The following is a 19,435-nucleotide window of genomic DNA, read 5'->3' as shown; positions in this document are numbered from 1 at the left end:
TTGGTTTCATATTTTTGAAACCAATATTAATTCAGTATATCTGCTGTACTCCTGACCCATCAAATGTCAATATTTGATGTATCACTTGGAGGTCAAACTTCCAGGCCTGCCCTCTGGAGACCATATCCTCTAGATAAATGTCAAATGTTTGTTTGTTCTCTAGTATACTTCACGACTATTGAACACCAATGTTTGGTCACTTCAGTATTACTTCTCTCCACTGTCTCCTTGCGTTGTTGGCCAGGTGCTCTATGCACTTCTGCTTCTTAATATCAAAATAAATGTCGACACTTTCTTTTCACCTCCTATACTTCTAGATCATTAAATGCTAATGTTTGACCTTCTGCCCAAAGACCCCATCTGTTATCAAGCTTTTTGGTTATTTACTACTCTGCTAGACATCAAACATTAATGCTTAACACAAGTGCTCTACAACACTTGCCATAGTTGATTACCCATAATGTTCTAGATGGCGAACAAAACAGAGAGCCTAGTGGTCTTCAGGTAGGTGTGTAGTACCAAATCATAAGTCTATATAACTCAGTGCGATGAACAAGGTTGTTAAGACCGTACTCAAGTAGTATCGGATCCGAAGGGCTTCGGCCTCAGCTCGTGCGCTGTGCCCCTTTCCCGAGTCTTGCCCCTTATTTCAGAGAGCTAAAGTATCGCGTCTAGTGAAACAGATAAGTATTGCAATGGATCCGTTAAGACTTCCGGATATCGAACGTATAGAGTAACGGCCAATCCGGATCGGATCCGGACTAGAAACTAACGGGTGAGGACTGTCCGAAGACAGAGGCGGATATGTAGACTATAGGAATCTATCCTAAGTCTCGGAGTAGACAAGAGTAGCGTACTCAAGTCCGGATGGATAACGGAGGGACTCAGAGTCCAGACGGAATGAGTGCAATCTAAGATGATATTCGAACTGATCTACTACAGCGCATATACAAAGGTTTATATACTACGGATAGCTAACGGAATGATCAATAAGCAAAGGTGCGAGGCTATGTACGAAAGTATAAGCAAAGTCTAAGTGGAGCGTATTGGTAAGTTGGATGGATCACGAATCATGAACCGGGAATGAAGTACAAGTAAAAGCGGATTCGTAAGTGTAGCGGATCAGTAAGCATAGCGGATCAGTAAGCATAGCGGAAGTAAAGGATAACCGGTATACCGGTGTACAGGAATACCGAAAGGAGATGAACGATAGTTAGAGTTATATGAACAGGAAATGAAATAAGAATCAAGGCGGATCTGTGGACCGGACGATGGATATGTTCATCGGATCTGGATCGGATCTGAGATCCAGATCATCGGATCTGTAACCGGATATATGGTATATGACAGGTGGTCATGCTGCAAGGATGCAAGAGAGTGGCACAACTTCTTGATTAGGCAGGTGTTGTTCATCCACTGCTTCTACCTCCGCATCACCTCCATCAGATTGAGCCTCATCTTTCTCTTCCTCCAAGACTCTCTGCAACCTCCAGTTGAGGTAGGCCTCAAATTGATCAACTGCTTCTTGACATGCTAACCACCTTGTCATTTGTGCCACATAGTCCTTCCGGTTTGTCACATTATAAGTGCCCTTTGCAAAGTCTATGTGCAAATGCTCAGGAAACTCGGTATTGAAGCCATCAGCTGAACCACAGGACTTGATAGATCCAATGTAGTGTTCCATTGAGTGTAATTTCAGTATGTTGAAGTCTTCACATACCCCCGGGTCTATAAAAATCTGATTATCCTGGTGAAATTCATCTAGGGCAGACTGCAGCGCATCTAGGGACTGTAAAGTGTGGGAATTGTTACAAAACATCAGGTCATGTTAGGCCCCTATTCATTTTCTCTTTCTCTTTGTCTGACTTTGTACTTACTACGTCATTTCACTTTGAATGCACAGCTCTTCCAGATCGCTGTGCACATTTTACTGTTACCATTGCTTCGTTCCTCTGACTCATAATCCTATGCCCTTGCCGCCTGACCGGTACTTATCTCTGACTCACTTTCCCCTTTGCCCTTACCGTCTAACCGGTGTTATCTTACATATGACTCGCTCTGACTCGTTCCCCTTTACCCTTACCACTAATTTGGCAGTCCTGCCCTCAACCACCTCCTACCTATATATACCAGTAGGGTATCGCTTGTACTCTCTAACTTGAATCTACTTGGTTCTACCTGCCTATCTGCTAGAAGCCTTAAGCGAGCTTCGCTTTCTCATCTTAATCTCTATTGAGCTCATTGCCCAATAGTCTTGCTAGCTGAGGAACACAATTAGAGACACGCCATCCTAATCATCGATAACCTTGCTGTCAGACAGACAGTATCATTGCTGTGATCTCTTGCTATCAAATGCTCGCTGGTCTCAGCAGGCTTAGCAAGAGCCCCCATCCAAGTTCCAGTTGCAAACTCGCATCATTCATAACAGGAATGGAACTGCACATAGTAGATAAAATCGAGAACAGCATGGGCAGCTTGAGCTACCTTTGGTTGGACAGCACCCATCAACACTCCCATGAAGACGTGCTGCATTTCATGGTGTTCAGTACCTGTCCATTGAGATACAAGTGAATTCCCTGCAAGAAATACTGAAGGCCAGGGTAATTGGTCATTGTCTGGTAACATTCATCAATTTCTTTCTCTCCTGCAATCTCAGTACACCATTTCAATAGGTGGTTGTGGAATACACCCTTGTGTAATTGGTGCAAGATATTGGGTGTTACGGATGCGAAGATGTCAGAAAAAGGAAGATCGGCCCAGAAGGGGGTGATACACAGGACACAGACCCTCGCAAGTGCAGGCAGCTACCTGATGCTCTGTTTGTTTTTGCTTTAACATGATAATATTTTGTTCTGGGTCCTGCAGAAGTGATGATAGAGGTTCACCATGACTGTCATAGTGGACGCTGTCCTGCATGATTTGGGAATCATACATGGACATGACTACTAGGTTCCCCCTAAAAGACAAAGTCTGTTAGGCTTAGTCCTCAGACTAGTCAACCCATACCTTGGTATCAAACCTTGGTCCAATAGTTTCAGTTTTCCCTCAGTGATTCATGAATCCACCATGTTTTGAAGAAAAGTCATATGTGAGATGGGAATCACATAATGACCTAGTTGATATGAGAAGCAAAATGAAGGTTAAGGTATTGCCTTTCCTTTGGCTTATTCACTTTGGCTAGAGAAACCCATAGAGAAAAGTTCAAAGCCTAACAAAAACCTATCAAAAAAAGCCCGTGTATTGTGTACTATTATTTGTTCCATTATTTTTGAGTTGTTTTCTCTAGTGTTTCTTTACTTTACTTTTCTATTAGGATGCTCTGACTAATCAGATGCTTCATAAAATTGTACCTACAGGGTATGATGTCATAATGATGTCATAGGACTTCACCTACACTCCTGCAGGTATTTTGGTTGAAAGATATGATATCATAGTGATGTCATAATGATGTCATGTTCCATGGAATTTGCTAGAACATTCCAATGACTCATAATGACTCATAGTGACTCATAGTGACTCAGAATGATGTCATTATCCCACCATGAATATTCTGGAATGTTCTTTTGCACCTGCTAGAACATTCTGCTCCAGTTTTTGGAATATTCTTCTCACATTCTGAAGTCATTACATCACCTTTTTACTTACATAATATTCCCACACAAAATGTATATAAGGAGAGCCCATTCTCCCCCCCAAAAAAATAGATCTCTCACTTGTTGCATTCAAGAACTCCCACTTGAGCAAATTGAACTCTCACCTAAGAAGCTTCAGTCTGAACAAATTGCTGCTTACAAAGCCCATTTCCTTTGTAAGAACTGTCCAGGCAAGTGCAGGGAAAGTGTTTCCCTTGAGATTACATAAGTTTCTCGCAATAGAAACCCAATTTTGTGAGACCAGTGTTCTCACCATGTAGTGTTTACTGACCAACACGAGCTTTGGTCAATGTTGTTATTTGTGAGACCAGCGTTCTCACCAGGTATTTGTATACTGACCAACACGAGCTTTGGTCATTGTTGTTATTTGTCATTGTTGTTATTTGTCATTGTTTTTTATTTGTCATTGTTGTTATTTGTGAGATCAGCGTTCTCACCAGGTATTTGTATATTGACCAACACGAGCTTTGGTCCACGTAGTCACATTTGAGACCAGCTTCTCAACAGTTAACCTGTATATTCAGGAAACCAGTTCAAGTGTCTAGACGGTATATCCTAGACAATCCCATAGTTTCAATCAGAGATAATAAAGCTCCGGCTAAGTTAATCTGACTGATTGGTTTAGCGAGCCTCCCAAGAACTCACACTGTTATCTACCACGAAAGAAGAAAAGTCATAGACCGTGTTAATCGAGGACTGGCAAGAAGTCTTATCCAGTGTAATTGTGGTGTCATTACATTCTTACACGTATTTATATAAGACCCTTGGTTATTAAGACAACGCGACACTTAGGACAAAAGCTTTCCTTTGTGCAGGCAATCAGACATTGTTCAGGGTGATCTGCCACATAGGCGGCAAGGATCGGGTGCACTCATCACAGCCATCCATCTGCACACACCATATCGACACCTTTATGACCAGCCACAACAAGAGGCTGAAGAACCTGGCACATGCATTCATGGAACAGTCGATAGCCAGCAATGGAGCGTGTAGCCCTGCTGAAACAGTCAAGCTTGGCTACAGGAATATACCCTATGAGGATGGCAGTGTGCATTTGTGGTTGCCTGCGGGAGGCCTTTTTGATGTTCCCAATAGTCAAATACATGGGCCATGCAGATTTGTCACCACAGAATTGTGACAGACTAGTTTTGTCTGAGGCAAGTATGAGTGGGGCAATTGTCGCACCCTTTGGGAGCTTTCCCTAATCAAAGTGAGTGTCCAAACATGTTTGATTGAATGTTATCTTACCTGTGTATCCCACCACCAGTCATATGTCCACATTTTGTCATATATGCAACATTTTCCTTCTTTATCCTCATAGGCATGTTCCGGTGCATATGCCATCATATCTTTAAATGTTGGATTGCTGATAAGCTCGCAAACACAGTCCACAGGATCCCAACACCACAGCTCTAACTCAGCTGACTTCATATCTCTATTTGCATCAACTTGGTCACCTGCAACCTTTATGATGTTGAATTGCCACTCTGGCCCCGTCATTGGCAGTGCATTAATTTTTTTCAAGAACAACCAGTTATTGTTGTAGGTAAGATCTGCACGTCTTTGAATTTGAATGATGTGAGTCTCATACATGCACCAAAACTTGAAAGATGACCAAACTTACAATTGGTAGCTTGAGAAACCTGTCTGTCTGGTTCTGCCCAACATTCTGTATTAACCATTTGGCTAATTGCCACTCCTCTTCATCTTTGAATGGCCCCCACACCCCCGAGTCACTCAGGTCATTGGTCTCCAGCTGGTGCTGAATATTGTCAAACTTGGTGGGTACAATTTCTGCAGGATCACCCACATGAGCCCCAGCTAACATGTCAACAGGATATGAATCAATCCATCAGGTCTCATCACCGACAGGTGTGTAAGGATTACCAATTGTTTGATGCCGGAAAGTGCCGCATTCACACTTACCACAACCACCATCCAGCTCAGCGCCAAACCTAGTCAGCACAGACCTCAACTTCCTTTCAGCGTCAATTCCTCGTCATTATCGACCCTCAGCTCCCCGTTCTTGTCACTCTCACCTCATTCTCAGTTCACCATTCCCAAATCTGTCAAAACAATATGCAACTCTTGTTATTCTGTCAAAACCATACCCATTTATATTACTACTCACTCAATCCTTTCGTACTCTCTTTCCCTTCTGTCTACTCTACCCTGTCAGGCATGGACACCACTCCCTTCAGCGTCCGTCATCACATAATCAATTCAGCATAGTTATACCCGACCCTTAAACATCTCACAGTATAAAAGTAGCCCATGTACACTCACTACTGCAGGCAATCATACCAGTCTCCCAGTCTCAGTCTCGCACTCGTTTATCTAAATTGTATCGCTATATCCATTGTTTATTGTCTCGCACTCGTCTCGATCATTATTGCATAACATTCATTAAACCCTAATCTAGTTCTATAGCGTTTCAGCATCACACTAGCAGTCTCCACACCCCTTTGAACTCACAGCAAGAGCCACTTAGGTTCTTACAGGTGTGGCATCATTTGAGTTAGGTACTTCCTCTACATGCACCTGACAATTTTCTGCACAAGCACAGGGTTCTCTTCACCTGTGACACTGATAGGGGGGGAGTGAAGGGGGGAGTGTGGTGGTGTGTCAAAGTATGTGTTATCTCTGAAATTTTGATCCAAGTCAGCCTCCTCCTTGTTAGTGTCCAAGTCTTCTGAGTCCTTGTCTGGCAAAGTAGCAGTGGACTCAGCAGAATATCCTTCAACAAGGTCAAAAACATTAATACTGAGGTTTTTCAGGCGGTCTTGCCACTTTTGCTGACATGCCTTCAAGTTCACAATGTTTGTTAAGGCCAGATGGTGTAGGGAGAAAGTGGCTGCAGTCCTTGCAGGTAGGCATGACAGTGCAGGCAAGTACTCTATCGTCAATTTGTGAATACTGATTTGAAATGACATTGGAGGTGTCGCAATTTGGATGACCTGGGCCCACCCATATGTTGTGGCTGAAACTTGGTAAATTTTCACCTTATCTCGCACTTGCTTCAAATTGACTCAGAATCACCCTCAGATGGCATGAAAAAAAACCCAAGTAAAGGAGCAGAGCTCCAGGCTCTCAATGGTGCTGGTGCGCCCATGGAGACAACTCAGCAGGATCAATCCCAAGAACCTCAGGTTCAATGCACTTCTGCAAAACAACAAGCGCTTGGTAATGTTAAATTTATTGTTAGTCACTCAAATTCACACCTCCTTCAGATAACGAAGCTCTCAACAAAGAATCAAAGAAGACATTAAAATATGCTACCCTGGCACTCTGCAATTGGCAAGTCCTTGAGGAGATCAACAATTTCAACAGCTTCAGGCCTGAGTCCAACGATGATAACAACAGCATCAACGACATCGATGACGAGCAATCAACGGTAACTTTCACTTTGATTTTTATTCCTGATTGCTGATTTATGTACCTTATACTATGACAGTTCACTTTTAGCTCAGTCACTCTCAACAGCAAGCCGAAGGGGAAAGCAAGTGTCCCTTGAGCAGTCAAAACACCCACACAACGCAAGGAGCAAGAAAATCAATGGGTCCCTCCTAGGCTAACTCCACGCATGCATCATATTCCTCCACCCATGGCACCTGTTCAAGGCTTGTGCTTCCTCAACCAGGATCCAAGTCTAGTGCCTGAGCTTATGGTCAATCCTGTTCTGAGATTGCCTGTGGGACATGTAAGTATACAATATCAACTTGCGCCATAGTATACACTGCTGACTTGAACAAGTTTCACAGGGAATGCCAGCTCCTCTGAGTGGTGGTCCTGCAGATCCACCACAAGGTACACAATACAACAGCATCTCGGATATCTCAAGCCAAGAGATTGTGGCTGCTCCGGATTAGTTCAGTTTGCCATCACCCTTCCCATGTGGATCTGATCAGAACCTACTGAGTCTCAAACATCCAGCACCTGCTCTTGCAACAACAGAAACACTGCAGGTGGTCCAGAAGGTGAAGATCAGGGAAGGTGGTAGCCAAGGTCGTGTTTCATGCAGCGACTTTGGTGGCCTTTACTCAGCTGTCATTCAACTAGCTGTAAGCCACTATCAGTCTATTTTGGCTAATCATTTGATCTATCCAAGTGAGGCTGAAAGTCATACCTGGTCCGGTGAGGCATGGAATGTAGCCTGTCGTGCAAATGGAGTGAGAGTTGAGTATGATGAGGATGCATACAAACTGGTATGTCCAAGTCATGTTGCAATCATGATCTGGTGCTTTCTTTTAAGGACTTCCAACAGATAAAGTTGTGTGGCTCAAATCTATGGAGTGAACTCAAAACTCTTATGTGCCCACTCATGGCAGCCAAGTTTGGCTTCATTGATGAGAAGATACCAGCAGCTATCAAGTTGAATGCTGTGCTAGCGGCAGCTGTGCTGGTGAATCATAAGAACTTGACTTATAAGGTAAGCTTGTTCCAGTTGCCAAGAGAGATACTTATGGCCAGTGACAGGACTGTCAGCAGTGTAAAGGTGCCTTCGAAGCCAAGTTGATCAAGAAAGTATCAATGGGGGTTAAATATCCAAGCTATTTCAAGGATGGAGAGACAGGTGGGGTGACATTCGGGATCATTGTCGTGCTGTTGACTGCAGTAAGTAACTGCAGTTGATGTTTGTGACTCACAAGGGATGAACTGACTGCTTCACTGACAGGCAGAAGCATGTCTCATGGATAGTGATTCAAAGTCCGGTCTGGTCCGGTCTTTTTACCATATATGGGAGGCAACCGGACCAGACCGGTCTTTTTATTCCCATGATATCAAAAAAACCAGACTGGACTGATAAAGACCGATATTTTTGATCTTTTGCGGTCCTATAACCAATTTTAGAAAAGTTACAACTAAAACCGTCCGATGGCAGTGTACTACTCACTCCTGCAATTCCAACGGTGCTTTAGTTGTATAAAACGGTTAAGATTTGAACAAGATATGAGCATTTTAAAACTTTTACCAAACTCCGCCCCACGAGTGAGTCAAATATGAAATGTCAAAAAATAAAAGTTGTTATAAGGCTTAGGTGTCTTGATGCTAACTGTAGCCCTAGTATAGATGAGTATATAGCTGGTCTTGCCTTGTCAATTGATTATGATTTGATCTAAATAAAAGCTAAGATATAAGACATCCCATTAATTTGCAGCTTTTTCTTGTAAAGTCTCATAACTTTATCAAATCTTAACCGTTTGCATGATTGGACCACCATTAGAATCGCGCTGATGAGTACTACACGTACATAGCAACCGGTTCTCCAAAAGACCAGTCTTAACCAGTTCTGTACCGGTCCTTTGATTTTTTACAAACTTTGGGCAACTGGACTGGACTGATCTTGCAACTGGAAAAGACTGCAACCAGTCCTGCTTAGGACCGGTTGCGGTCCGGTCCGGTTGCCGGTCTTTTTGTGGTCCTGCAACTGGACTTTAAAACACTACTCATGGAGTGGACCACTGGAACAAGGGTGGGTGGACATGATGTTCAACAAGGAACAATATGCAGCCGTTTTCAGTCTTACTATGACCTATTGGTCCGGTTTTACAAGGGCACCAAGCAAGCAGAGATTGTCTCAAAAATTTGCAAGAAGCTCTTGAAGTCTGTGTGGTAAGTACTTGTTGACAACATCATCCAAGGTTGTGGAGTCTCACAATCACCCACCAGTCATCATGCTAGCATTCCAAACGATCCCATTGCCACAGGATTCACTGAACAATTCACAATGGACAAATTTGCTGCAGCGGCAGCAGAATGGGAATACTGAGAGGAGTCAGAATCAGAAGAGTCAGAATCAGAGGATTCAGATGGGATGTAGTAGATGCCGGCAGCAGGTGCTGGTAGTAGCAAGGTCTGTTGATAGTACTATAGTACCATGGTAATCAAGACGAGTGCCAAATGCAGTATTGGACAGGGCCACAAATAAATTTGAGGGCTGTATACAGTACCTAACCTAAGACTACATCTAAGCCTATGGTGCCTACAAGGAACCTACTGTATACAGGGCCTGCCTATATAGGCAGGACTTACCTAATGGCCTAACCAGCCTACATAGGCTACATAGGCTCGCGTAGGTACTGTGCTTTTTCCTGATGTGCAAAAATCAGGTCATTTGTCAAGTCTCAACATCCAAGACAATGCGAATCCTGAAGGACTTCGTGTATTTTATTACCTCCTCAAACACCCTCCCAATAGGTCATGTAAGGTATCCAGACACCACCATCAGTTACATATCTTCCACTATCTCCTGCATGAATCTCTTCTGAATAGTAGCATAGTGCTGCATCTCTACTGCACTAACACTAGGGACTAGCTCATTTAGAGCACGAATGAAGTCCATCTGGGTAACCAAAATGTGCAAGTCATCCGATCTGGCAATTTCAGTGAGATAGTACTGAGGTGTCAGTTGGTGTTGTCGAAATTCTGACTGTTTGTTGAGTTGTGCTGTTCGGTGTGTCGTCAGAATGCATCACACATTGTGTGTTTCAACAGACCTATTTTGTTATCCAGCTCAGTAACCTTCCTGTTTAATGCATTTAACATTGCATCAGAGCATAAAGCATAGAAGTCGGCTCCTGTGTAGTGGAACGGGCACTCTTCAGCAATGTCCGCGAGGCTGAGATCACGATCGAGCTTGAATTTTCTTGTAAGCGCACGAAGGATATCAAGCTGAGCTTCGTGTGTCTCGCTAACCCCAAGATATAACATTCGGTCAAACCTGAGCAAGAAATGTAAGGCTGATTATGCAAAAGAATGTTACCTCAAACCTTCCAGGTCGCAAAAGAGCCGGGTCTAATAGGTCAGGGCGATTGGTAGCTCCGATGACGAAGACGTCGCCCCCACTTCCAGCGGACATCCCATCCAGTTCTGCAAGAAGCTGACTTACGATACGATCCATAACACCACCTGAGTCCCCTTGATTACCTCGCTTTGGCGCCACAGAGTCGAGCTCATCGAAGAAAATGACGCATGGTTTTGCATCACGAGCACGTTGAAATATTCGTCGAACGTTTGCTTCAGACTCTCCGATGTACATGTTCAGAAGTTCGGGTCCTTTCACTGAAAAGAAGTTCAATGAACACGAAGTTGCCACTGCCTTCGCGAGCAGCGTTTTTCCTGTGCCCGGGGGACCGTATAATAAGATTCCTGGGTGTGGCACATTCAGCAGCAGGGTAACTAAGCTAGAGAATGGGTGTACCTGAACGCTTCTTCAATCCCTCGATGAATAATTCAGGGTGCTCCAATGGAAGTTGGATGGTGTCCAATATTTCATTCTTTACTCTCGACAGTCCACCGATGTCCTCCCACATGACGGCAGGGATCTTCGGAGCCCCAATGTTTTGAGCGAAAGTTGTCCTCGCCTTCAAAAGCGACAATTCCACCTGATTTGCTCGAATAGCTATCGTACTTAGGGACCGTGCTCGACAAGTAATTTCGTCACTGCAAACATCGTGGTCAGCGAGGTTATTAACTCAAAAAACTCTGACCGCACAGTGACTCTCTAGCAGCAATAACCTCCGCTTGTGTCAAAAAGTCGACTATATCAATAGCAACTAGTGCAGCAGTCTGCGTAGCAAAAGAAGCCACTGAAACATCAGAAGCCGGTTTAACATCAATCATGCAATGATATATTATGCTCGATCGTTCTGCCTCAGTCGGAGCCTGTAATAGGTACAACGAATGTTATTCAGAGCGTTTGTGTGAGCAATCAATAGCGACCCCACCTTTAGCACAAACTCGTTTGTAAAGCGCGAGAGGAGGATAGCAGGGACCTTGGATGTGTCACTCGCAGTTGCGATAACAAAGATCTGGCTGCCCGTGGATTGCATATGGGATTCTAAGTCCGCCAGGCAATCGCTCAGCGCATGTGACAATGTAGTACCTAGGGTATTGGTTAAGATGATGATATCGCACTAAGGAAGATGTTTGCACACCTTTTCCCGGTTCCGAAGCTGGAGTAGACTGGGACAACGCGTCTAGATGCCGAATCACGATTGCGCACGGCGCGCATGAACTTGCCATTTCAATTCGAGCTCTCAAGCTGCCTTCTGTATTGGCCTCATTTTCCGAAATTATCGCAAAACAGTTGATCTATCGATGAGATGAATAAATTTCGTGAAGGACAAGTTCAGTAGTTGATCGTACTTCTGCAATGTGGATTCCAAGGCGTCGGGCTATAAAAGAGGCCATTGTAAATTTCCCGGATCCTCGAGCTCCTGAAATAAGCAGAAGTGGCCAGATGCCAAACTCCGCAGCTCCTTTAAACCGAGGCGCGTCCGACAAACGAGTCATTGCATCCATTGTGAAAGGTAGTTCCTCTGGTCTGGTACTAGCGTTTGCTACTCGCTTGTTAACGACACGTCACTCAACGCTGCGAAAGCTAAAGTCCTCACGAAGGGCATTGCAGCTACGTATGTCTAGTAAGCCTTTATGATGTTTTGTTCCGAGCTGCACGATCCGAGTGCGCTGGGAGTCCACGAAACAGCCGTAGTCGCCTCGAGCGAATTGGGGATGACTGCAATACTCATCAACAGCACTGATAGGGTCGTAGTCGACTTTGTCCACGACGAAGGACACCACTGCATTGCCGCTCGACAGCCTGGTGCTGAAATGAGGCAGGCTCTGGATATTTTGTGCAAACTAAGCTCACCGATGGATTGGGAGCTTGCCATTGTCGAGCTTATCGGTAAGCTCTGCGTTGTCGGTATCAATGAACACGTTAATTAAATCTCCTGGTTTGACCAAGCGTTTACAGGAACTGAAGTAGGATTGTATTTCTTGAAGAAAAAGAGTCTCGAACTTGCGTCCAGTGGAAAACGGAGATGCGATGCGAGCGAGAGTAAGAGTACGAGCCACTGGTATTGCCGGTTGACGATTGCCAAAAGGGCTCGGACGAATCCATACCAGACTAGAGGAGTCTACACGGATGCTGGAAATCAGCGACGGCGAAGCTTTCACAACACCACTAAAAATCCCTTCAGATTGGAATAAGATCACATATCAAAACCGTACGAAGGGACTGATTCGTAATCATGCGCAAACACCCGCACTAGCCTTGCCTGGGATGACTCGAGATCACTGACGATAGCCTGAGCACAGCAAGTTTAGTTTCGCGCAAAATAAGGCAAATAACGTACCCAGTCTCCATCGAGGACGCCAACCCGACGAAAATCAGAGGTTCGCAGGTACAGAGCGACATCATGGTTAAGGACATCTGCAGTCTCCCGCGAAATTGGTTCAAGCCGGAAATAGGCGTTCGTTGCGGCGGCTGCAATATTCAGTTACGTTAGCAGGACATTCAAACTGGCAGACACACACTCGCCCTCATAGGGACCATTATGTTGGGCGGTTGCTGGAAGTGCGGCAGTAATGAGAAAAGATTCGCTGATCTCAAGTGGCTCCGAAGCTATCTCAACATCAGATGGGTATATGCCAACAGCCGATAGTCCTCCAATTTCTGCTCCTTCGTCGAAACAGGCCACCACAAACTGCGTGACATTGTGTTCCACAATTCCTTGAGAGTATGGATATGCAACATCAATTTTGTAGCGATACGAGCAGAGCGCCGAGGGCAACGCTTCAGAAGCGTCGCCATTTGAGAGAAATAACGTTCGGGGAAGGTGTAATTCTTCACCAGTTCGAATGATCAGCGATGAGTGGAAAAGCCATTCCTCAAGGGAAGAACTGTGGGACAATGCAAAACTGTATGCGTCGGGAGTTTGGGCTGTCAATACCACTTCGGAGAGCGAGACGTCTCCTGCACGGGACACGTGCAGTTTCCGTCGGCCATTGAATGATCCGAAAATATGAGGATACAGGTCTGGCCAGTGAGGTGGAACTGTAATGCACTCGATCTTGTGACGATAATTAGGTGGGACAAAACATGTCCATATTTAATGGACGCACATCAGGATCCTCGTTCGCCCAACAAGTCAAGCATTCCAAGTCTTGGGATGCTAATAAGGGTGCGGTTGAGTCGCCCGAAGATATTAGGACGAGAACGCAGGAATCGTGCGGTGTAGACAAATATGTCCACAATCGGGAGCTCAGGAGCACGGTATCGTTACCAGCCAAGTTCGGAGGATCTTTGAGAGTGAACTCGCCTTCTACGCTGAGCGAATGACGAAAAAATAAGCTCATTGAATTCAAGAGATGTTGCCTTCGCCGGCCAGTGTTCTACAGGCTAGATGTGACAAACGCGAAATCGTATGTGTGCATATGCCATACAACTGCAAGTAACTAAGCTTCTACCAGTCTGGCAGGGAGTTACCACGCAAACGAATTGCTAGCCGCTTACATAATCACATCGTTTTTATTTCTCTCAACACCATGAGTCGAGGAGCAAGAGGTTTTAGCAGAGGAGGTACGCGTATGATTCTTATAGAAAGTCCAATTTGCCTCATCTTTTAGGACGCGGTGGGGGACGTGGAGGATTCCAGCAGCGTGATTTTGGTCCTCCAGCTACAGTCGTCGGTAAGATATTTATTATCCTTACAATTTCGCGTCACCGTTTTCACTGTTTGCAGAAATGGGGACATTCATGCATGCTGTAGAGGATGAAATGTTGTGCTCCTCTCTCATATCAGACAGAGTACCCTACTTCAACGCCCCCATTTACCTCCAAAACAAATCTGTGATTGGCAAAGTTGACGAGATCCTTGGCCCTATCAATGAAGTTTATTTCTCAGTCAAAATGGGAGAAGGTATGGTTGCAAGCAGCTTCAAGAAAGGGGATACAGTATATATCGGAGGTGATAAATTGCTACCCATTGAGCGATTCCTCCCAAAACCAAAAGTTGCAGGTATGCTCTATTCTATAGGTCTTTCCACTTCTACACCTGAGCCTTATTTCTCTAGGTGTAACAAGTATGCTTTCTCCTCTCTTATATATGCTTCCTATTCACTGTAAATCGTCTTCAGAACGCGGGCGTGGTATAGCAAGGGGCAGTGGGCCACGGGGACGGGGGTGCCCCTGGGGGACGAGGACGGGGAGGACGAGGGGCTAGCCGGGGCGGAGTAAGAGGTGGCTTCGGTGGCGATCGGGGCGGTTTCAGAGGAGGTTTCAGAGGAGGAAGCGGCCGTGGTAGCAGTGGAGGTTTTGCACCCCGGGGTGGAAGAGGCGGATTCAGGGGATCGTGACCATAGTGCTTAGTATTTTGTTAGTCCCAGCGTGCGTCACATCGTGCGTGTGTAGATATCAAGGTTTCAGTGCCTTGACCTCGCTCGAAACAGCAGTAAATCTGTTTGCCCGCTCATACTGCATGGAAATAGACTGCAGAGATCATGAAGTACACTGAATTACGCATTGGAAGAACCCTACCTGACAAAGCTGAGCCGACATAGTAACGGCATCCACGAAAGTTTCTTCCATCGTAGGATCAAGTTGGCTGTCTATGGGTCAGTTAGATGTGTTCCCCCATTCAACGTTTACACGTACCATCCAGACCTGAAAGATATGGTTCCTGATTCGCATCGATTTCCATGTCAACACTACGATGCTGAGTGTAAACCCCCTGAACCAGAGCTTCGATTTCGGTGGGACGTGTCCGGCGGCGACCTCCGATTTCCCTATCCCACTTCAGTCGCTGATCGGAGAGCGACCAAATATGTCGATCAAGAGCCTCATCAAAAGGCTCCATCTCTACTATTCATCAGCAAAATCAATTCCTCTATCAAGCATGTAGCTCTCACCTTCGTCGTCGTCGTCGTATGACTCTTCTGCAGTGCGTCCGTTGATACGGAGATTCGGTCTAGTTATCGCAAAAAGTGTGTCGAGGAACTAACAGATTTCAGAATATCGTGCTTGGATGAAAGATGCTTTACTCACTTGATTTATGTGAGGTAGAAATGATTCCCTGTCTTGGCTGACACCCTGAGATTCCAGTTCCAAGTCCAATCTATCGAGGAAAGCGGTTGAGATATTTCGCTGAAGACGTCGCCAGTCCTGTTCTGTCTCCACTGATATTTTAGGTAGATCTTCTCGGGCATCCATTTGCAAAAGAAGGAAAGAACGATTAATTGTAATAACGTTGACAGCGCGTTATTGGCAGTTATTTGTACATTGCGTGCAAAGCCTTTGAATCCAAACAACCATCTATCGTTATACTTACTGCATCACACTCCATGTCCACCTTGACGTTCTGGAAGCCAGGAACTGCTGGACCTGGAAGCACACTTGACAGGGCAACAGAGGAGGAAGGAAATGTCGTTCAATCTGCGCCTTCACATGGCTCCCTTTCTATACAAGCGCAGCGTGAACGATTGCCCATTTGGCAACACCGTATGTTCAATCACTGCCGTTGTTTTCTAAGCACTATCCAACTCTGTTTTACAGGGCAAAAACTTTTGCATTGTATAGAAAAGCATGGTGTCACAATTGTTGTCGGTCAAACAGGGTCAGGAAAAACAACTCGTGAGCAATCATCAAATTTCACGGATAATCCCAGTTCCATCTCACTCCAGGCTGAGAACTACCCCAGTATCTCCTAGAATCTGGTTGGGCATCCGAAGGTAATGTAATTGCCTGCACCCAACCACGACGCGTGGCAGCAACGTCTGTTGCTATCAGAGTTGCAGCAGAAGTTGGTACCCTTCTTGGGGATGAGGTACGCCACTAGGCTGATGTGCCTCTGCATCACTTACGAGTATTCCCGTAGGTTGGATATACTATTCGCTTTGAAGATGTCAGTGACAAGGAGCGAACCCGCATATGCTACATGACCGATGGCATGCTCTTTCGAGAGACGCTGATTGATCCTCTCCTCTCACGCTACAGCGTCATCATGGTCAGTACTGCATTGTTCTTGTCGCCATATTCTCAGTGGGTTGCTAGATTGACGAGGCGCACGAGCGAAGTCTTTACACAGATCTACTTCTGGGTGTCTTGAAGAAGTCTGTCAAACATACTTTAATCTTTCCCCTTGGCTACTTAGCTAAAATGGCATAACAGAATTAGGCGTAAGCGCCCATCGCTTCGGCTGATAGTGTCATCAGCTACTTTGGATGCTAGATCATTCTTAGAATACTTCACTTCGGGGACACATCCAGACGACGCCACTATTGTTAGTCTGGAAGGGCGCATGTTTCCTGTTGAGGTTGCTTACCTTCAAGAGCCCGCTCCAGACTATGTGAGGAAGGCAGTAGAGGTTGCATGGAACATTAACCTGCAGGTGCGTCCCCTGGACCTTCTTTCCCTTTTACCCATCACTCCCTATTACGCAGCACGGCGCTGGTGACATTTTGATATTCCTGACGGGACGTGAGGAAATAGAAAGATGCTTAGAGGAACTCACAGAACTTCTTCCTACGTGCGCATTCTGTTTACTTGTGTATTTTCCCCGTGCTCATGCAAACTCTGATGCTTTCTAGACTTCCACGAGGAGCCACACAGATAATTCCTCTTGCACTGCACGCTGGCCTAAGCACAGAAGAACAACTCAGGATTTTCAATGTTGCAGAACGAGGGACGCGAAAGGTTATCGCCGCCACAAACATCGCGGAAGTGAGTCGCACCATTTTTGGCAACTTGGTATCTTATGATGCAATTAGGCCAGCGTCACCATCGATGGGGTGAAGTTTGTTGTCGACAGTGGGTTCGTAAAGGTAAGTTTCATTACCTTATTGATCGCGTTCTCTCATGGACACCAGATACGGACATACAATCCAACTACTTTCCTTGCCTCACTGTCGACAGTTCCTGTTTCCCAAGCATCTGCCATACAGAGAGCTGGTCGCGCCGGACGGACCTCGCCAGGAATCTGTTATCGATTATATCCTGATTCCGTTTTCGCTTCTCTTCCTACAAGCACGCCGCCTGAGATCACTCGCACTGATATGACCACTCCAATTCTGCAACTGAAGTCCCTAGGTATAGATGACCTTATGAAGTTTGAATGGGTCTCGGCACCTCCAGCAGAAAGCATTCTCCGTGCGCTTGAGGGGCTCTTTGCTGCAGGAATGATTGGCGACGACGGCCTCCTTACTCCAATCGGTGAGCGAGTTGCAGAATGCCCCATCGAGGTCAATATAGCTAGAATGGTGCGCTTTTCTACCAGTATTGATTTTTGTTGCATGGCTTGATGCACAGGCAGCTTTTCACCTCGAAGGACTTCAATTGCGGTGAGGAAATTCTCACAATTGCTGCCATGATTTCAATACAAGTGAGTGCCTCATTGGACCGACGTTCCTATCGTATTTACCTGTTGATATCATAGGATGCATTTGTTATACCTGATGGTGCTCCCGGAGCGATTGCAGAACTGGAGAGACGAAAATTCACAGCCGAGGAAGGGGTATGATCCATCCTGGCTCGCCTCAAATCAGTAGACTGACAATATTGATATCAGGACCATCTGACCCTTTTAAATGGTATTTGCTCGCTACACCCAAAAGTTGATTGCTTATGTTTGGCAGCATATAATGCTTTCACTAAATACGGTCGATCTTCATCATGGTGTAAAACTCATGCTCTCAACTTCCGCGCCATGTCGAGAGCGGTGTCGATTCGGTCCCAGTTGAAGAAATACATGATTCGCTTCAACTTACCACTCCAGAGCTGCGAAGGTGATGCTAAACGGCTTCGGCAATGCTTGGTCAGTGGGTATTGGCGCAACGGTGCCCGATGGGTTGCAGATGGAACGTATCGTTCGGTGAAGGGGAACAAAGTAAGCAATACTGCTGAATGTACGACATTCACCGTTGTTCACTCGAGCAGACTCTGTATGTTCACCCAACATCTGTGCTTTTCACTCGGAAGTCGCGGACTGGATGGGTGGTCTTCCACGAAGTGGAAGAAACCAAGAAAACGCAGTATGTCTATCTACTTGTATGAGGGGCCGTAAACTTCATTTTTTGTTAGGATAAGAATACTCTCAGAAATCGAACCAGACTGGTGAGTCAAATTTCCCTTGTGTGGCCCTGTACTCGCTCAACTGGTGAAGGCTACTCGATTACGGTCATAAATACCAACATAGGCATGCTGCGGGTTAATTCGATATGGATGGGACTTGGTTCTGGTGGTCAATCAATGTTGTTCTACTGTTGACGTTCTGCAATTTTTACCTGGAATATGGCGACGTTGTGCCCGTATTGTGAGGTAGCATTGTGCGCTGGCAAGAGGTCACCGGGACTGTGGGTATCGATAGTTCCTATCATCCTCGGCTGCGGGGCCATCTGCCTCTCACAAATACCCCGAGACAGAAACCCGAACGACGCAAAGAAAACTGCAGTAGAAATTTTAGGGGCGTCACGCCTCCTGAGAATTCTGATATCAGAATCAGCCTACCTCATATGGACGCTGCGCTGCGAACGTGTCATTAAAAACCAAATACAGACGACGTTGCCGTCAAAAGGTGGACTCACACGCTAAACCGACGTCTACAACTAGACAGAGCAATATAGTATGCAAGACAAAACGAGTCCCAAAGGCAACAACACAGGTCATAACACGTGGGCTGACGTAATCGACATCGACACCCCATTTCGAAACAACTGGGTAACTACTCTAGATGTTTTAGTGGGTATCAAACTACCCAGGCCCCCGCATATCGAGGTAACCAGGTAGTGTACGGAGTCCCACACTACTCCTACTGGCAGATGCGGAGTGTGCATAAGTAGCATTTTGTCCTCGGACGACGCTAGTGCGTCGCTATAAGCGTTTAGTACATACTTAGCAAACGGTGTCAGTTGCTGTGTAATAAACTCGCTTTTCCAAAAAGAAAAAAAAAGAAATATACATCCGTAAAGCTTGCCGAGCTCAAGTTGAAAGTCCGAAACACCAT

At 45.5% G+C, this 19,435-nt stretch overlaps 6 protein-coding genes across 6 annotated transcripts; 3 read left to right on the top strand and 3 right to left on the bottom strand.

Annotated features, from left to right (window-relative positions):
* Positions 1-1,246: 1,246 nt before the first annotated feature.
* DFJ58DRAFT_717778 (uncharacterized protein) lies at positions 1,247-5,481 on the bottom strand (the record flags this gene model as incomplete). Its single annotated transcript, XM_041384400.1, has 8 exons — positions 1,247-1,322; positions 1,488-1,789; positions 2,443-2,526; positions 2,550-2,804; positions 4,432-4,523; positions 4,548-4,854; positions 4,902-5,255; positions 5,278-5,481. The coding sequence occupies 8 exons, from the start codon at positions 5,479-5,481 to the stop codon at positions 1,247-1,249; spliced, it is 1,674 nt and encodes a 557-aa protein (XP_041240436.1).
* A 1,776-nt stretch (positions 5,482-7,257) lies between these two features.
* On the top strand, positions 7,258-9,423 carry DFJ58DRAFT_731559 (uncharacterized protein; the record flags this gene model as incomplete). The annotated part of the gene is made up of 9 exons (XM_041386051.1): positions 7,258-7,353; positions 7,415-7,504; positions 7,562-7,714; positions 7,766-7,858; positions 7,918-8,082; positions 8,130-8,267; positions 8,329-8,370; positions 9,175-9,266; positions 9,324-9,423. 9 exons carry the CDS (start codon positions 7,258-7,260, stop codon positions 9,421-9,423), a joined length of 969 nt encoding a protein of 322 aa, XP_041240435.1.
* A 377-nt stretch (positions 9,424-9,800) lies between these two features.
* Positions 9,801-13,900, bottom strand: DFJ58DRAFT_804343 (AAA-domain-containing protein). The gene is made up of 14 exons (XM_041391025.1): positions 13,563-13,900; positions 12,979-13,510; positions 12,794-12,924; positions 12,669-12,745; positions 12,307-12,621; positions 12,050-12,255; positions 11,802-11,995; positions 11,591-11,747; positions 11,381-11,538; positions 11,149-11,318; positions 10,855-11,096; positions 10,424-10,802; positions 10,151-10,374; positions 9,801-10,100 (listed from the first exon to the last, which is right to left on the bottom strand). Exons 1-14 carry the CDS (start codon positions 13,794-13,796, stop codon positions 9,883-9,885), a joined length of 3,237 nt encoding a protein of 1,078 aa, XP_041240434.1. The 5' UTR covers positions 13,797-13,900; the 3' UTR covers positions 9,801-9,882.
* A 168-nt stretch (positions 13,901-14,068) lies between these two features.
* On the top strand, positions 14,069-14,460 carry DFJ58DRAFT_639186 (H/ACA ribonucleoprotein complex, subunit Gar1/Naf1; the record flags this gene model as incomplete). Its single annotated transcript, XM_041381322.1, has 2 exons — positions 14,069-14,129; positions 14,183-14,460. Coding segments are annotated over 2 exons (339 nt in total), but the record flags the coding sequence as incomplete, so codon positions are not given.
* Positions 14,461-14,709: 249 nt separating this feature from the next.
* DFJ58DRAFT_37600 (uncharacterized protein) lies at positions 14,710-15,656 on the bottom strand. The gene is made up of 5 exons (XM_041380100.1): positions 15,484-15,656; positions 15,348-15,435; positions 15,094-15,297; positions 14,977-15,047; positions 14,710-14,928 (listed from the first exon to the last, which is right to left on the bottom strand). Exons 1-5 carry the CDS (start codon positions 15,646-15,648, stop codon positions 14,854-14,856), a joined length of 603 nt encoding a protein of 200 aa, XP_041240432.1. The 5' UTR covers positions 15,649-15,656; the 3' UTR covers positions 14,710-14,853.
* A 55-nt stretch (positions 15,657-15,711) lies between these two features.
* Positions 15,712-18,869, top strand: DFJ58DRAFT_37512 (P-loop containing nucleoside triphosphate hydrolase protein). Its single transcript, XM_041380096.1, has 16 exons — positions 15,712-15,936; positions 15,991-16,068; positions 16,125-16,261; positions 16,313-16,441; positions 16,489-16,547; positions 16,606-16,825; positions 16,878-16,963; positions 17,025-17,157; positions 17,205-17,258; positions 17,304-17,693; positions 17,747-17,815; positions 17,870-17,947; positions 18,002-18,319; positions 18,370-18,464; positions 18,514-18,546; positions 18,596-18,869. Exons 1-16 carry the CDS (start codon positions 15,780-15,782, stop codon positions 18,642-18,644), a joined length of 2,085 nt encoding a protein of 694 aa, XP_041240431.1. The 5' UTR covers positions 15,712-15,779; the 3' UTR covers positions 18,645-18,869.
* The last annotated feature ends 566 nt before the right edge of the window (positions 18,870-19,435 follow it).

Source organism: Suillus subalutaceus, assembly GCF_016647625.1.
Source record: "Suillus subalutaceus strain FC151 chromosome Unknown DFJ58scaffold_107, whole genome shotgun sequence".
Lineage (NCBI taxonomy): Eukaryota > Fungi > Basidiomycota > Agaricomycetes > Boletales > Suillaceae > Suillus > Suillus subalutaceus.
The sequence above is the reverse complement of the archived record's forward strand: the minus strand, read 5'-3'. Positions and strand labels throughout refer to the sequence as shown.

Coding starts and splice junctions, on each gene's coding strand:
- DFJ58DRAFT_804343 (XM_041391025.1), bottom strand. CDS start 13,796: ATGAGCTTATTTTTTCGTCATTCGCTCAGCGTAGAAGGCGAGTTCACT. Junction 13,511..13,562: donor GGGCGAACGAGGATCCTGAT/GTGCGTCCATTA, acceptor TATCGTCACAAG/ATCGAGTGCATTACAGTTCC. Junction 10,375..10,423: donor GCTCTTTTGCGACCTGGAAG/GTTTGAGGTAAC, acceptor TTTCTTGCTCAG/GTTTGACCGAATGTTATATC.
- DFJ58DRAFT_37600 (XM_041380100.1), bottom strand. CDS start 15,648: ATGGATGCCCGAGAAGATCTACCTAAAATATCAGTGGAGACAGAACAG. Junction 15,298..15,347: donor ATACGACGACGACGACGAAG/GTGAGAGCTACA, acceptor GATGAATAGTAG/AGATGGAGCCTTTTGATGAG. Junction 15,048..15,093: donor ATATCTTTCAGGTCTGGATG/GTACGTGTAAAC, acceptor ACTGACCCATAG/ACAGCCAACTTGATCCTACG.
- DFJ58DRAFT_37512 (XM_041380096.1), top strand. CDS start 15,780: ATGTCCACCTTGACGTTCTGGAAGCCAGGAACTGCTGGACCTGGAAGC. Junction 16,548..16,605: donor CTTCTGGGTGTCTTGAAGAA/GTCTGTCAAACA, acceptor ATGGCATAACAG/AATTAGGCGTAAGCGCCCAT. Junction 16,826..16,877: donor CATGGAACATTAACCTGCAG/GTGCGTCCCCTG, acceptor CCTATTACGCAG/CACGGCGCTGGTGACATTTT.